The sequence below is a fragment of the Trichosurus vulpecula genome, chromosome 6 (assembly GCF_011100635.1).
Source record: "Trichosurus vulpecula isolate mTriVul1 chromosome 6, mTriVul1.pri, whole genome shotgun sequence".
Classification (NCBI taxonomy): Eukaryota; Metazoa; Chordata; class Mammalia; order Diprotodontia; family Phalangeridae; genus Trichosurus; species Trichosurus vulpecula.
Window position 1 is genome coordinate 2553066 of NC_050578.1, and position 16346 is coordinate 2569411.

At 51.1% G+C, this 16346-nt stretch overlaps 1 protein-coding gene across 6 annotated transcripts in view; it reads right to left on the reverse strand.

Annotated features, from left to right (window-relative positions):
* MTUS1 (microtubule associated scaffold protein 1) overlaps positions 1-16346 on the reverse strand; it is a 120893-nt gene that overhangs the window by 81394 nt on the left and 23153 nt on the right. For all 6 annotated transcript variants that reach the window (XM_036762908.1, XM_036762905.1, XM_036762907.1 and 3 more), the window contains one exon: positions 4469-6639. In XM_036762908.1, coding sequence (XP_036618803.1) covers positions 4469-6466 — 1998 coding nt within the window. In that variant the 5' untranslated portion in view covers positions 6467-6639. The remainder of the gene's footprint in view (positions 1-4468; positions 6640-16346) is intronic.

Sequence of the window (16346 nt, forward strand, 5' to 3'; positions counted from 1 at the left end):
CTCAGGTCAGCCCTGATGCTCTGGGGGTCCCCCACTCAGGCCAAACCCAGGGCGGGTCTCAAGGTATCCACCAATGCTGACCCAGGGTGGGATGGGAATGCAATGGGAGAAAGGGCTTGGCCCCCCCATCCAGCCTCGAGCCAAGCAGCAGAGGTCAGTTCCAATCTCCCTAGAGGACGTACTCCCAACTGAGATATGTGAAAACGTGGACAAGAAGGGTAGGCTGCGTCTCAGGTCTTGGAATATATTTTATGCTGTAAACGCTGGCTGAGGAGCGATGGAGAGAAGCATCGGAATCGAAGGAGGTGTTCCCCCTTCATATTTAGGGGTACAACAGTCCAAGTTTCTGGATACTCCAGCTCAAAACTGCTTACACACAAGGTCTCCCTCATGAGCTCAGGCTATGAACCCCGAGTGACAAAGCCTCCCATCCTATGCCAGAAAGACATGAAGTTATCACTTCCCTCAGGTCCAAGGCCTTCCCAGGGCTGGGCCAGCCTCTCCTTCTGACTCTAGGACAGTCCATGAGGGCTCAGAGTTAGACAGCCAACAAGACCCAAGGGCATTTTTAGAAGCTAAAGTTTAACAGGTCCAAAGCTAGCAAACGCGTTTTAACCCCCTGGATGCCCGAGGGGGCCCTAAGAGACTCTACCATCATCTCCTCATTGACTTGCAGGACCCATAAGTATGTGCATCTGATGATTCCTCCGAAGCAAAGGAACTCAGGGAAAACTAGCTTGAAGACACCTGCTCAGCATCCTGATTCAGAGAGGGCACACGGCTGGTTGGCACAAAGAGGCTGCAGCTGACTTCCTTCCATGTTTCAAGGCTCCAAGATGGCAGGAGGAGGGGATGGCAGCCTTCACCTCCTCAGAGGCAGCCCCAGAAGCTACAGCTGAACGTTCCTCCCCATCACACTCTGCTGACAAAGCGCTCTCAGCCTAGGCAGACTGACCCTTGGACCCAGAATCATGGGATCTCGTTTAAAGGGACGTCAGAGGCTGGATTCCAACCCTTAACTCAACAGGACCCAATCAACAAATAGTCATGTGGCTTCTGCCTAAAGACTTCCAAGGAAGGGGAACCCACCACATCTCTGGGCAGCCCCCTCTACACTGGGATACCAGCTTTAAGAGGTGGGAAGTATTTTCCTGGACCTGCCTCTCTGCAACTTCCCACAGGCCCCGATGGAGTCCTACCCTCTGGAGCCAAGCAGAACAAAGTTAATTCCTCTTCCATGGGATAGCTCTTCCCATGCTTAAAAAGATAGTGGCCATGTCCCCCCCATCTCCCTTCAGCTAACTCTCCTTAGGCCTAGGCTTGAGCCCCCTTCCCATACCGCTCACTCTCCGTCCCCCAGACACCTTCAAAGCTGTCAGCGTCCTACCTAAAATGAAGAGCCTGGATCTGAACGTGATATTCCCAATGGAGTCTGACTGGGTCATGGGTCAGCGAGTGGCCCCAATACCTCTCTGGGTGGGTACCCCACGGCACTCTTAATGGCCAAATACTTGCCCTGCCCCCTTGCACGGCTGTGTTACACTGAATCCACAGTCCCCACAGACTCCCTGATGCACTGCTCTGTGGCTATGCCCTGCCCCATCCCGAAGTTGGGTTTTTTTATACACATTCAGGATTTTATATTTATGTCTATCAAATTTCATCTTCTTAGGTTTAATACATCATACGAGGCAGCTGACATCTTTTGGGATCTTACTTCCTGCATCCAATGTGCTAATAATCCCTCCCAGCTTTGTGTTACTGGCAAATCTGATTAGCAAAGCCATCTATGCTTTCATTCAGATCACTGATCAGAACGTTAAGCAGCAGAAGGCTGACGGGCTGTGGCACTCCACCAGAGATCTCCCGAGAAGCTGACATCCACCCATTGGCAACCGGTCTGTGGGTCTGTTCAGTGGAGGAGCTCCAACGTACTCAAACGCCGTTATCTCAGAGGGCTGCTCTGCTGCCGGCCCCCACCTGAAGCCCCTTTAGCTCAACAGAACCTGGGGCTATAGCCCCGGAGGATGGAGGCTCACCCTCCACCTCCCTGAGCTTCTCCAAAGTTTTCCCTTCCAAGTAACCATATGACTAATTCAGAAATCCCCCCACTGAGGACACATCATCACAACAGCTCAGTGCACAAAAGAATCATCCACCATTCTGGCAAGTGGGAAAGGTCTTTTAAACTGAAAAAGAGAATTTAAGGATGGTAGTGTCTGTATGAAGCAAAGGCAATCAAGGCAGGGGGAAGAGTCAAGGGAACAGTGCGGAGAGCAGAGATGGGAGGGTTGTGGGTGAGAATCAGAGAGAAAGTCAGTCTGGAGACCACAGAGTGAAGGAAGGTGAGCAATGCATCAGCCCTGGATGGTAAGTTGAGGCCCAGTTGTGGGGAGCCTTAAAAACAAAACAGAGTTTATGTCTGATCCCAGAAGCAGTCAGGCTGTCAGCAAGCATTAATTAAGCACTTAAGGTATGTGTTACGCACTGGACTGATCACTGGGGAGACACAGAAAGGCAAAAGGCAGTCCTGCCCTCAAAGAGCTCCCAGTCTGGATAGAGTAGCTACAGACCAGAGGAAGGGGGGACAATGAAAGAGGGAAGGCCCTGGGATGAGGAAGGCTTGGGGGAGGCTTCCTGTAGAAAGTGGGATTTTAGTTGGGACTGAGAGGAAGCCAGGAAGGTCAAGAGGCAGAGTGGACAGCGTTCTGGGCTTCGGGAACAGCCAGAGAGAACATCCAGAGCCCCAAGATGGAGGGTTGTCTTCAGGGACACCGAAAAAGCCAGGGGCCCTGGATGGAAGACGGGGTGCTGGGGAGGGAGATGTGAGACTGGACCAGAAGGGCTTCAAAGGCCAAGCAGAGCATTCTGTCTTTGACCTTGGTGGTGACAGGGAGTCACTGGGGGTTAGTGACTGTGGGAGAGGGGTGACCTGGGCTTTGATGGCTGAGTGGAGGATGGATGGGAGGAGGGGGATCCTGAGGCAGGCAGCCCCCCAGCACCCAGGGTGAGGTGATGAGGGCTTACATGGGGGGGGCGGCATGGCTGTGTCAGAGGAGAGGAGGGGTCATATCTGGGAGATGTTGCAAAGGGAAGACCAACGGGCCTTGGCCAGGACTTGGATCTGGCAGGTGAGAGACAGTGGGGAGTACAGGGCGGTGGTTGTGCCTCCACAGTAATGGGGAATCTGGGCAGAGGGGAAGGTTTGGGGGGGAGAGAAGGAGCTCAGTTTGGGACATGCTCCATTGAAGACATCTATGGCAGCTTGGAGGTCAGGAAAGAAGTAAGGGCTGCACTGAGACTCTGACAATGAGTGGGGGTCACTGAAGCGCGATGAGCTGGTCAGACCTTGGCGGTCTGAGTCAGGGCCACAGCCCTGGGTGGGAGGGGCATCATATGGGAGAGATGCCAGGAAAGAGGAAGCTTGTCAAGTGACTGGAAGAACAGGGGGAGCTGAGGACCACCCTGAGACGATAAACCAGGAGGCCCAGAAGAATCGTGGAAACTTCGATAGAAATGGGAAATTCTGGAGGGACCCAGCAAGGATAACGAGCTCTGCTGGAATGTAGAGTCAGAAAGACCCAAGTTCAAATCCAGCCCCAGACACTTACAAGCTAGCGACCCTGGGCAAGTCACGTAACCCTGTTTGCCTCAGTTTCTTCAACTGTAAAATGGGGAGGAAAATCGTCGCTGCCCCCCAGGGTTGTGGTGGCACAATTCAAAGATCTGCTCCTACGAGGATTCTTCGAGGTCTGGTTTGCCTTCTTCATTCGCTCAGAACATGTGGGCTTTAATCCCGGCAGAGGCCAAGCCCCCAGCCTCAGACAAGGTGCCCCCAGGGGCTGGCCCCCAGCTCACCCTGGAAGAGGCTTCCATTCGGCCAAGTCAGACGGATGCTCCCACAGCCTGTGTTACGAGTTACAAGCAAATTACACTCTACCGCCCTCCCCACCAAGCGTGAGACTTTGGTGCCAGTGCCAATGTGCTCCCGCCCCACCCGGGGTGCACTGGTCCAGCCCTGCCCTCCCACACTTCCATGGCCTGAGTGGAGATGCCAGCCAAGCCTGGACGTGGGGAGGACCCAAAGTGCTTGGTTTTCATCAGCAACCACCTACATGTCTATGGCTCGTCCAAGTGTGCAAAGCACGCACATGCATTAACCCACTTAAACCTCATAAGCACCCTGTGGCCTAGGGAATACCGATATCACTGCCCCAATTTTACAGATAGGGAAGCTGAGCTCCAAGACAGCAGGTTAGGGGACTTGCCCATGATCACACAGCCAGTGGTGGAAGATGGGGGATTTGAACTCAGCTCTTCCTGGCTTCCAGCACTTTACTGACTGGCTGCCAGACACAGCAAAAACCCCCCAACAGAAACCCACCTCCATTTGGAAATCACACATCTCCCCTACTACTGAGTCATTTCCAAGCCTCCCCCATCCCACTCTCCACTAAGGAAAACTCACCAGGGCAGGAGCGCAGGCTGCAGGAGCAGTCACCACCTCCCTGTGCCCTTCCTGGGTGCCCAGGGGCACTGCCACACCTCTGTCCTGGCTCTTCTGCCCCTCGGGCCCAGCTCCATCAGAGGTGGGGGCTCGAGGCTCTGCAAGAACAGATTCTGCTGTTCTCATAGGGGTACTTGGGGCCTCTGCGCCCTTGTGGGGCCCCAAGGCTGCAGCCCCAGCCCCGGGCAGGTGCCCTGTCTTGGACAGATTGGCTCGGGGAACGCCTCCTCCATGGCTGGCTCTCAGCTCCAGGGCCGCTCTGGGAGCATCCTGGGAAGCGCTTCTGGAATGGGTTGTGACATGCACCACCTGGCTGGTGATCAGCTTGAGGAGGTGCTGCCTGTGGCTCTTACTTGGGAGGACAGCTGCCTTGGCACTGGCCTTCCACTCAGCCCTCCTGGGCCCGCTGCTCGAGAGAGGCTCCGCCACTGGGGGCCCGGGAGGCAGCCTGGGCCCGGATGCAGCAGCAGCCGCCGGCTCTCGGGGTTGCAGCGCCCCTCGAGAGATTACTTTGGCTTTCACATTCTTGAAGTTGGGCCTGGGGAAGCTGATCTTGTCCATCTTATGGAGGCTGCTTCCTGCTGGGCTCCCCGGCTTAGGCGCTGTTTTTCCCAGGACTTTGCCAAGGGCAGGTTTGAGCACTTTGACCGGGGCCAGTTTCTTGTTGGGGTACTTGGCTAGCTCTCGAGTGTTTTTTTCTTTTTCAGAAGGCTTCTCCTTTGCTTTCTCCGGAGGCACTCGGGAGGTCTCCCTAGGGCAACCTGTGATGGCTGGTGGCTGATAACCAACATCATTAGGGGTGGAAACGCTCCCCTCCTGTGGTGACTCGAGCGATAGGGCCATGTCCCAGCCTGGCGGATGACTTCCTGCCGGGGGGGCTCCTGCAGGATGGCTTCCAATGCCCAAGCTGCCATCAGGAGGGGCCATCTCATTCAGTCGATCACTTGGCTGGCGTGGCTGCTCTGTGGGGTCACTGAAGGGTGGCCTGTCCACAGGGCAGTCAGCCCCTGGACAGCACTCTGACAGGGGCATGTCTGGGGCACACAAAGTCTGCAAAGGGGTCTCCCCATTTGGCTGGTCTTCGTATAAGCCAAAAGCCTTTTCTGTTAGAGACGTATCTGAACCACAAGGCCCTTTCAAATCTGGCCCCGGGGTTTTGGGCATTTCCTGCTGAAAGTCGTTGACAAGAGCACTGAGCACTTTCTCTGTGGAGCACGGGCTCTCGGCATGTGCCGGGGCGTCTATCTGCATGGCTGTCTCTGACATGACCACATATGTGGTGTTGGAGACCTCACAAGGCTCCTGGGAAGCAGCCCCCAGGGGGATCCCCGAGCCCTGGCTGGCCAAGTTCTCCTCTCTTAGGAACATCTCAGAAGAACAAGAAGGGGCTGCTGTAGCCTGGCCACGTGGGAGCCCCGGGTGGGGCAGGCTTCTCTGTGGAGCTGACGCATCTAGGGCGTCAGGTGTTGCCACGGTGCCCTCGCCTTCACCCTTCATTCCCCACCCTTCTTCCAGGTTGAGCACAGCATGGCCCATCATCCCGTTAGCATCTCCACAGTCATACCTCCACTCTCCAGGCACTGAGGCTTGGACCCTCTGAGCCTGGGCGCTGTTATACAGGTATTCTGGCTCCGGCAGACCCATCTTGTCACTCACCCAGGACGACTCTGGGGCCTCACTACGCAGCACTGACCGTGCGACCTCCCGACAGACGTCCTCAGCCCCAGCAAGCACTTTAGTACACGAATTGGTTAAGGAAATCCTTTCCCCATCAGCCCCCAACACGTGCAAAGGGGCTTCCTGCCCATCATGTGAGCCAAGGTGTGGGGCTGAGTCCCAGCCCAAGGGAAAGAGAGCTGGTGTTCTTTCAGGAGCCAACTCATTCCCACATTTGTCCCCTTGAAATAAGGATGGCTGGGAGGCCTCTTGTGCTTTCTCTTCTGAATTCTGATGGTTCATTCTGGATCGACCTTTGCAGCTGGTTCACCAGGTGGAAGGTGAAGAAAAGTCAGCTCCTTAAGTCACTTAAAATCCAACTGGTCTCCTGCTCGGTGAGAAGGCTTGCATCCCAAGCCACGCAGGCCATGGTTCTTTGTGTGACGTTCGCCAGGAAGGGAAACACACCTCGCTCCCTAAAATAAATAAAGAAGCCTCAGTGTAAATGAAATGTCTAAGAATTACTCATCCCCACTTGACAATGCTTGCCCACTGAAGATTCAGCTTGGAAACAAAAACTCACTCACCTAAGAGCTTATTATCCAGCTCCCAACCCACACCCTTCCCAGGGTCCATCCCCGCTGTGGGGACTGGGAGCGGGGAGGGGTGGGATAGGGGCTGGGGCCTAACACCCCCCCCCCCCCGCTCCCTTTCTGCTCTGAGAGCCCCGGGGAGCAGCCCTGAGCCCAAGCCCCCACCATCAGGCACACTCAGGGCACATGCTCCAATCTAGAAACCAGTAAGCTGGGAGGCATGCAAACCAGGGGAACAGATAGACAAACAGACAGGGAAGGAGTCCTTCCAGATTTTAAGTAAGGACAGTCAGGATTCTGAGAGGCCAGGCTCACCTTCCACTGTCACTCAGGTCATGATGGGCATTGGCATATTTCAGATCAGGATTTTGTTAAGCCCTCAATCCCCACACCATTCACAAAAACCCCCAGTGAGAGTCCAATCAGAATTTATAAGCCTGGGTCATACAAGCTCGAGAAATAACTGTTGATAAATGCTGCTGTCAGATGTGGCAGAAACCCAAGGCTCCTGAGGCAAACGCACAGAGGGCTGACTTCTGAAAGGTCCATGGGACAACGGAAACAAGGCATGCAGCCAACACCACTCTCTGCGTAACCAACTGGGAAATGCTCCAGAGCATGCTGTAGCTCCCAGGTACCTTTCAGATCCCAAGACAAACTCTTCAGGCAGGCACTGGAAGTCCCAGCTAAGTCCAGTCTGACTCCAGCTCCCATTTAGCTGGCTGGCCTCCCCCTCACGGCCAGAGAGTGGTCACTCTTCTGCCGCCCCCTCCCCCATCTCACCCCGGTATAGTTCTCTTCTTTCCTCTGGGCACAGCTCAGGTGCCTTCTCAGCCCCAAGCCTTCTTTGATCGCCCCCACTGCCTAGTCTGGCCTCATATTCACCACATATGTCTCCCCCCTCCATCAACCACCAAGAGGCCTACTGCTCATCCTGGCATCCCTGGGGCCAGCGCAGGGCCTTGGACCGAGCAGCCTCTCAGTACAGGTTGGCTAATATGAATGCAGCTCTAAAAGCAAAGCCTATCTGTAACCAGGCTAACTTCTGTCCCAGAGACCAGTGAGAGACATGCACCTCCCCTCCTGGGCTACACTCATTTCCAGGCCAGCCCTGAACCACGCCTGCATTTGTGCATCAGAGATCACTAACAGCTAGGGGCTTATCCTCAACCTCTGACCCTTCGTTCTTCTGGCCTGCTGGTCCATAAGGGAGGAAATGACCAGGCAGGCTCTAAGGAAGCCAAGTCAAACATTCTAGAAATCTGCCCTGTGCCACTCACCTGCCTCCTTTACCTGCCTCCCCACATCCCTAACCCCCCCGGCCAATCCAGCCTTCTCATGTTCACTGAAAGATGTGCTACCCAGGCTGGCCAGAGGTCTTTGTTTCTCTGCTCCGTCAACAATGCAGCCTGCACTAGGCCAGAGAAGTGAGGCCTGCCCTGAATCCAAGCAAATATTCAGAAAGGTCGTCTGTGTTCCATGCATGCTGAGCACTGCTCATGAAAGTGCTGGATCCAGGGAAGCATCCAGGAAAGACACTTGTCTGACTGGCCCTCCCCTCACTCCCCACAAACATACCATCTGGCCTGGAGAGCCCTGCTGCTGGTGCCAACCTAGCTTGTGCTCACTTAAAGGGGGTTCTGTGGAATACACAGACTTCACTACAGAACACAGCATGTTCCACACTGCTTTCTGGCCCTCCCCAAAGGCAGTCTACATAGCCAGTTTGGGGCAAGAACATCAGCCCCAGATTCAACACCAAAGGACATGGACTCAAAACCCACCTCGGAGGCTTAGTACGTAGTGACCTTGGGCAACTCACTTCAGTACCTGAGGCCTCTATTTCCTCATGTATAAAATGAGGTGGTTGGAGGGGTGGGGCTCTAGATCCTAGGCTCAAATGAGATAAATTGTGTAAAGCATTTTGTAAAACAGAGAGGGAGGGAGGGAGGGAGAGGGAGAGAGAATGAGAATCAGAGGACAATAGGATGGTGGAAAATAAAGTTAGTAATCATAACTGTGAATGTGAATGGGATGAACTCACTCATAAAATGGAAGGGGGTAGCCAAATGAATTGGAAACCAGAACCCAACAATGTTGTTTACATGAGACACACAGAGCAAAAATAAGGGGCTGGAGCAGAATTTATTATGCTTCAGCTGAGGTTAAAAAAAAAAAAGGTCAAGATAGCAATCATTATCTCAGACAAAGCAAAAGCAAAAACAGACCTGATTAAAAGAAGGAAGGAAACTACATTTTGCTAAAAGGTACCATAGGTAATAAAGTAATATCAATACTAAACATTATTATTGTTTAGACATTTTCAGTTGTATTCAATTCTTCATAACCCCTTTTGAGGTTTTCTTGGCAAAGACACTATAGTTTGCCATTTCCTTTTCCAGCTTACTTTACAGATAAGGAAACTGAGGCAAACAAGGTTAAGTGACTTACCCAGGGTCACACAGATAGTAAATGTCTGAGTCTAATTTTGAACTCAGGTCTTTGTGACTCCAAGCCCAGCACTCTACCCACTGCACCACTGAGCTGCCCAATCCTAAACATATATGCAGAACAAAATGGCATAGCATCCAAATTCTTAAAGGAAAAGTCAAATAATTTACAGGAGGAAAGAGAGAGTAACACTATACTGGTGGGAGACCTCAACTTTCCCCTCTCAGAACTAGATAAATCTAACCATAAAATAAATAAAAAAGAAGTTAGGAAGATGAATAGAATTTTAGAAAAGTTAGATATAACAAACCTCTAGAGAAAACTAAAGAGAAAGGAGTGTGCATTTTTCTCAGCTTTACACGGCACCTTCACAAAAACTGACCATGCATTAGGGTATAAAAACCTCACAAATAAACACAGAAAAGCAGAAATAGTAAATGCATCCTTTCCAGACCATAATGCAATAAATATTGCATTCGATAAAGAGAAGTGAAAACAGATTAAAAATTAATTGGAAACTAAATAATCTAATTCTAAAGAATGAGTGGATCAAAGAACAAATCATAGAAACAATAAATATTCATTAAAGAGAATGACAACAATGAGACTACACACCAAAATTTGTGAGATGCAGCCAAAGTAGCACTTAGGGGAAAATTTATATCTCTAAGTGTACATCAATAAAAGAGAGAAAGAGCAGATCAATGAATTGGGCATGCAATTTTTAAAACTAGGGAAACAGCAAATTTTTTAAAACCCCAATTAAACACCAAATTAAAAATTCTGAAAAATCATAAGAGAGATTTAATAAAATTGAAAGTAACAAAAAAAATTGAATAAATAAAAACTAGAAGCTGATTTTATTGGGGGGGGGGGGGAACGACCAATAAGACAGATTAAACCATTGGTTACTTGGATTTAAAAAAAAAAAAAGAAAGACAAATTAGCAGTATCAAAATGAAAAGGGTGAATTCACCACCAATAAAGAGAAAATTAAAGAAATTATTAGGAAGTATTTTGCCCAATTGTATGCCAATGAATCTGACAATCTAAGTGAAATGGATGAATATTTACAAAAATATAAATTGCTCAGATTAACAAAGAAGAAATACTTAAATAACCCCATCTTAGAAAAAAGAAATTGAACAAGTCAACAAAGCCCTAAAAACAAATCCCTAGGAACAGATGGACTCACAACTGAATTCTACCAAACACTTAAGGAACAACTAATTCCAAATCTATATAATGTATTTGAAAAATGGGCAAGGAAGGAGTCCTACCAAATTCCTTTTATGTCACAAAAATGGTGCTGATAGCTAAATGAGGAAGAGAAAAAACAGAGAAAGAAAACTACAGACCAATTTCCCTAATGAACATTAATGCAAATTTTTCAAATAAAATACTAGCAAGGAGATTACAGCAATATATTACAAAGATTTATACCAGGAATTCAGGGTTGATTTAATATTAGGAAAACTATCAGCATAATTGACCATATCAACAGCAATACCCACAAAAATCCTATGATTATATCAATAGATGCAGAAAAAAAAAAACTTTTGACAAAATACAACACTTGTTCCGATTAAAAACACTAGCGAGCACAGGAATAAATGGAGCGTTCCTTAAAATAAGTAATATCTATCTAAAACCATCAACAAGCATTAACTATAATGGGGATAAGCTAGAAGCCTTCCCAGTAAGATCAGGAACGAAACAAGGATGCCCATTATCACCACTATTATTCAATATTGTGCCAGAAATGCTAGCTATAGCAATAAGAAATTGATGGAATTAGAATAGGCAATGAGGAAGCAAAAATCATTATTCTTTGCAGATGATATGGTATACTTAGAGAATCAACTGAAAAATAGTTGAAACAGTTAACAACTTAAGGAAAGTTACAGGATATAAAATAAACTCACATAAAATGTCAGCATTTCTATTTTTTACCAAAGCCCAGCATCAAGAGATAGAATATGAAATTCTCCTTAAAATAACTGCAGACAATATCAAATACTCAGGAGCCTACCTGCCAAGACAAACCCAGAACTATATGAACATAATTAAAAGCACATTTCACAAAAATAAAGTCAAATCTAAACAACTGGAAAAATGTCAATTGCCCATGGGTAGAGTCGGATGTATATAAAAAGGATCTGTATGGTCATGAATATCTTGAACAGAAATTTCAAAAGGTCAAACTCCATCCTCCAGTCTTATGCGGAAATCCTTTTTGGCTGCCTGGCACATAGTAGGTGCTTAATCAATGCTTACCGCCTGCCTGACAAACCCCCATGGAGGCTGGATATGTCCTTCCTCATTCCTGATGGAACAGAACTGTCCCTAACAGCATTACTTTTGTGTCTTCTCTTGAGGGCACCAAGCCAGGCTATCCTGGCCGGGTCGGCAGGCCAATGTGATCCCCAACATCTGGGCCACATCAACGTCCAGGGGCTATCTGAAAGGCCAGCGAAAGTCTCAGAGCTATAGCCCAGGACTTGGCCCCAGGCAGTCAGCCTGGGAACCTCCTCCCACCCATCCACACCACCCTGGTTTCACAACTCCACCTCAAGCCTGGTGCCCACACTCCTGAGTTACCGCAGCCCGCCCTGGGGCAAATAGAACAGGTTAACCCAGTGTGCTTCTACCCCCCAAGAAACAAATCCAAATGAGTCTGCCTCCTTTCCAATTTCCTAAAACCCTAATTACTTGCCATCATCCATGTGACTCGGGAGAAAACAAAGCATCAGAGAGGATTTAATGTGTTTTCAAATGGTTGGCAGTGGGGCTGAGCCACTTAGTAGGGACTTTTAATAATTCAGAAGGCAAATGCAGACTTGAAATAATGACCTTTTACAATTTCTTCTTACCTCCCTTGCTGCTGGGTCAGGGATTAACCATACAAAATGTTAGTTCCGTGTCAAAGGTCCTCCTTTTTAATACCCTCCCACACCAGAGAACTGTAAGCCATCACATCCTCACTATTGGATTGTGAGCCCCTCGATGGCAGAGACTGTCTTTTGACTTTCTTTGAATCTCCCACGCTTAGTACAGTGCCTGGCACATAGTAGGTCCTTAATAAATGCTTGGTGACTTGCCTTGATTCTGAGGGGTTGGACGGCCCTCCTACTTTATTCACTAACTTCTCTTGGCAAAACTGGACAAGGTGAATGCCTCAGTCCTTACGGCAAAACCCCCTGCAAGGTAACAACACAACCCATTGGAGGAGGCAGATGTTTCAAGCCCCCAGCCTAAGACAAGTTCAGAGGATCTTGGATCTTGAGCCAATAGGGTCCTCAGAGGTCACTAAGACCAAACTTCTCAATGTGGAGAGGGAGTGATAGTGTTCCAGAGAGGTTCGGGCCAGGATTTGAACTCAGGTCTCCATCTCTAACCCCATTTCTCTCTCTCTCACACACACACACACACACACACACACACTCACCCTTCACCTGACAGTGTGCTGGCACACAGAACACACTTAATAAATGCACAGCGACTCACTGCCCAAGTCACAAAGATTATGGTGGGTCACAGGGGCATAATCTGTCCCCAGGCAGGCACTGTTCCTACTGGGATGCCATGCCCGCTCACTGTTCTTAGCACAAGCACTGGTTCAAGTGTCCAACTGGACTCCAGAAAGTGCAGCCACCCACTTTTCCATTTCCAACTCCCTGCTCTAAGGGATCTTTTGCCTCTGATTTATTTCTTAAATTAACAAGATTTCACCACCCCACATGTGCTCGACATCTCCCAAGACTGTCCCCGAGAGCACGGAGGTGGCCCCACGAGAAGCCGTCTGGGTTCCAATGACCGTCTGTCCCCGCTGGCCCTTGCTGGTCAGCAGCTGCCAGGCCCACAGCAGGGCAAGGCCTCCACGATAGTTCTGGCGCTAATTCAGGCCCAGCGCACACTGATAAAGGGCCTACTGCATGCAGATGCCTGCTTCACAGAGGCGCCACCTTCTCAGAACTACGTCCCGCTCCCAGGCTGATGTGACCGAGTCTGCCCCTGCCCCCCTCGTCCTGAGGGAGGCCAGAACGGTGCTGGACAGCTGCCAGCAGGGCCGGCCCAGGTATGAAATGGGTGGCTTTCTTGGCCTCTCTCTGGGCAACCCCATGACCACCTCTCCTCCTGCAGTCACTGGATTCTGGGACATCCCTCTCACTTCCTTTCCCCACCAAATTCACTTCAGGGCACCAGGGCTGGGTCTGCAGACGCCAACATCGCCCTGGCAACAAGCAGCATTTACAAGACTGGGGTGCACCTTTCCACGAGACTCGAGGAGCCTCACATCTCACTCTTCCCATTTCACAGATGGGAGAACGGAGGCTGGGGTGAAACCACTAAGTGGTGCCATAGCGCAGAGAGCTGGGTCTGAAGTCAGCAAGATCAGAGTTCAAATCCAGCCTCGGATACTTAATTCTGCGAACCACACCAAGTTGTTCTACCTCTGTCTGCCTCAGTTTACCCAACTGTAAGATGGGAGTAATATTAGTACCTCCCTCCCAGGGCTGTTGTGAGAACCAAGTGACATAACTATAAAGCATTCGGCACAGTACCAGGCACTGAATAGTCACTTAAAGAATGTTTGTTCCACCCTTATGGTCACACGACTTACACAGATCCAAGGCAGGATTGGAACCCAGGTTTTTGTGACTCAAAGTCCAAAGTCATCTACTGTTCAGCACTGCCTGAGGAGGACCCGGGGCTACCCCAGGAAGATGCTCATCTAGGGGGAGGGGTTTGACACACCCCCAGAAGGGCTTAATATGCATGGAGTGATAGGGCAAAGAAAGGAAGTGGGGGAAGTTCTCTGAGGCAAACTGAGGAAGGGAGGGACACCATGGGCTGGCTAGGGTTCCTCCCCTCCTCCCACTGAGCCAGCCTAAGCTTCTTAGCACCCACCACCCAGTGCCAAAGGCCTTGTCAACCCACTGAGTCAGCCCCACAGGTCATTCCCCAGTCACTGACTGGCCCGATGCTGAGAACACAAGTCCCCTGGGGGCAGGCAGGGCCTGCTCAGTTATCTGTCTGTCCCCAGGGTTCAGAGGAAGAGCCAAATTAACAGCACAGGCCAGATGGTCCAGCCTCCCGGGGAATGGTGGGGCCAGGTGACTCCCCTCCTGTCCCCTCCCCCAAGACACGAAGGAGACAGTGAAGTTTAGATGTAAAGGAGCAGCCCCTATCACCCAGGGCCCAACATTCAGTTTCTGTCGCTGACTGCCCTGGCAGAGGGACTCTCAGGTGGGGGAATGACCTCTACTGATCTAGCTCCCTCTTGGCGACTTGGGGCCTTAGAAAGTTGCTGGGTCCGGTGAGACGTTTAGTGACTTGTCCAGGGACGCGAAGAGAGGAAGGCAGGGCTTCGAGGCTCACAGGCTGGCTCTCTACCCACTGCCACCTGGCCTCTCCCTGAATTAGGCTTAATGAAAGTCTTTGTCCTTGTTCTAATTCTCCCTGAAACGTATCCATTTTTTACATTTAAAGGAGTGTTGTTTAGTCTGAGGAGGGGCTCTTCATCTTTTTGGGGCCCTGCCCCTGTGGACAGGTGAGGCCTATGGTATGGAAGCCTTCTCTAAATCTCATTTTTAAATGTATGATGGAAATGCTCAATTGAGCTCAAGGTGACTGAAAATAAAGCCAGCGTTTTTCCCTATCCAAGGTCATGGTTGCCTGAGATCTACCCTGGCCCCAGGTCAAGCGCCGCCCCCCCCCCCTCAGTTGTGGGGGCAGGGGGGCGGAGAGTGAGGAGAATGCAGCTGCACCTCCCCAGGAAGGTCTCCATCCAGCCCACACGGTAAGTATAGGCATGAACGCCCAAGGGAGAACCCAAAGAAAGGGGGCCAGAGGAGCCATGCAGGGACGCTCATGGCACTCAAGCAGCAAGGACAGCCCCGGCACCCCCTGAGCTCACCCACCAGGGCACTGAGGCCCAGGACACACAAGGTACACAGGTCTGGAACAGAAGGGGCAGGATCTGAATATGGGCCCTTTGGCTAAAAGGTTACTGCTCTTTTCTACTGGGCCAAGGAGTATCTATCTCTCTGTGAGGCCAGACAGAGAAGCAGAGTGATGGTGAAGTCCCAAAGGGCAGAGAGAGAGGAGGGAGGGGGGATTGAGGGGAGAGAGAGGAGGGAGGGAGAGAGAGAAGAGGTGGTAAAGGAGGGGAGGGGGAGAGGGGGGAAGACTGCTCAGGTAACCCTCTGGGGACATTTGCAGGCAGGCTCCTGAGGAGCATCCATCCACCAGGTTATCCTCCCCCACCCACTGGAAATCCAGGCAGCTGACTAGGGCCAGGACCCCATCTCTGTACAAACCAGCTGGTCTGAGCCTCTTGAAAGGAAGGGAGATCAGAAGGTAGGTAGCACCAGGACCCCACAAAACTGCATGCAAGCCCTGCCTCTCCTGATTGCTGTGTGACCTTGGCCGAGGCCTGCCCCCTCTGGGCTTCCTCAGTCTCCTCAGTATAAGGGGAGGATGCTGGCCAAGGTGGCCTGGGAGGTCTTCATAAGTACTAAGCTAAGGGAAGTCACCTAGAGGTGAGATGAAACCCCGGAGACGCCAGGGGTCTGGCCTTTCTTCCCAAGGGGCCAGCCCCTCCGCCTCCCCCAACACTCTCCCCAGAAGAGGCTTTGAAGCTTTGCTTTTCGCAGGCTATGAAACACTTTGTTTTGTTTGAAGGAGAGGACAGGACAGACCCGTGAGCTATTTCCTGTGGTCCTGAGGGGTTTACAGCAGGGCAGTGAGGACGCCAGCCGGCTCTCTCCTTGCTTGTTCCCAGCCTCCACCCCTGGCCGGGAAGTGACCCCTGGCACCTGCATTCCCAAGGATCAGAGAGGCAGAGGTGGAAGGGACCCCAGCCGCCACCTATTCCCAGCCTCCTCACTTTGCAGCTGAGGAAAAAGCCTCAGAGACTTGCCCAAGGTGACGCAGGCATTTGGGGGATTTGAATCCAGGTCCTCTCCCTCTGCACCCGGCCATGGCACCCTCCTAAGGCTCAGGATGCTCCCTCTCTGTGCCTGGGGACCATGTGCAGCAGCCTGCTCCCCCTCCTCAACACCAGCCGGTGGGCTCCTGCAGAAGCTCAGCCTTCTCACAGGACCCGAGCCTTGGCTGACCCGGACCTTTCCAGG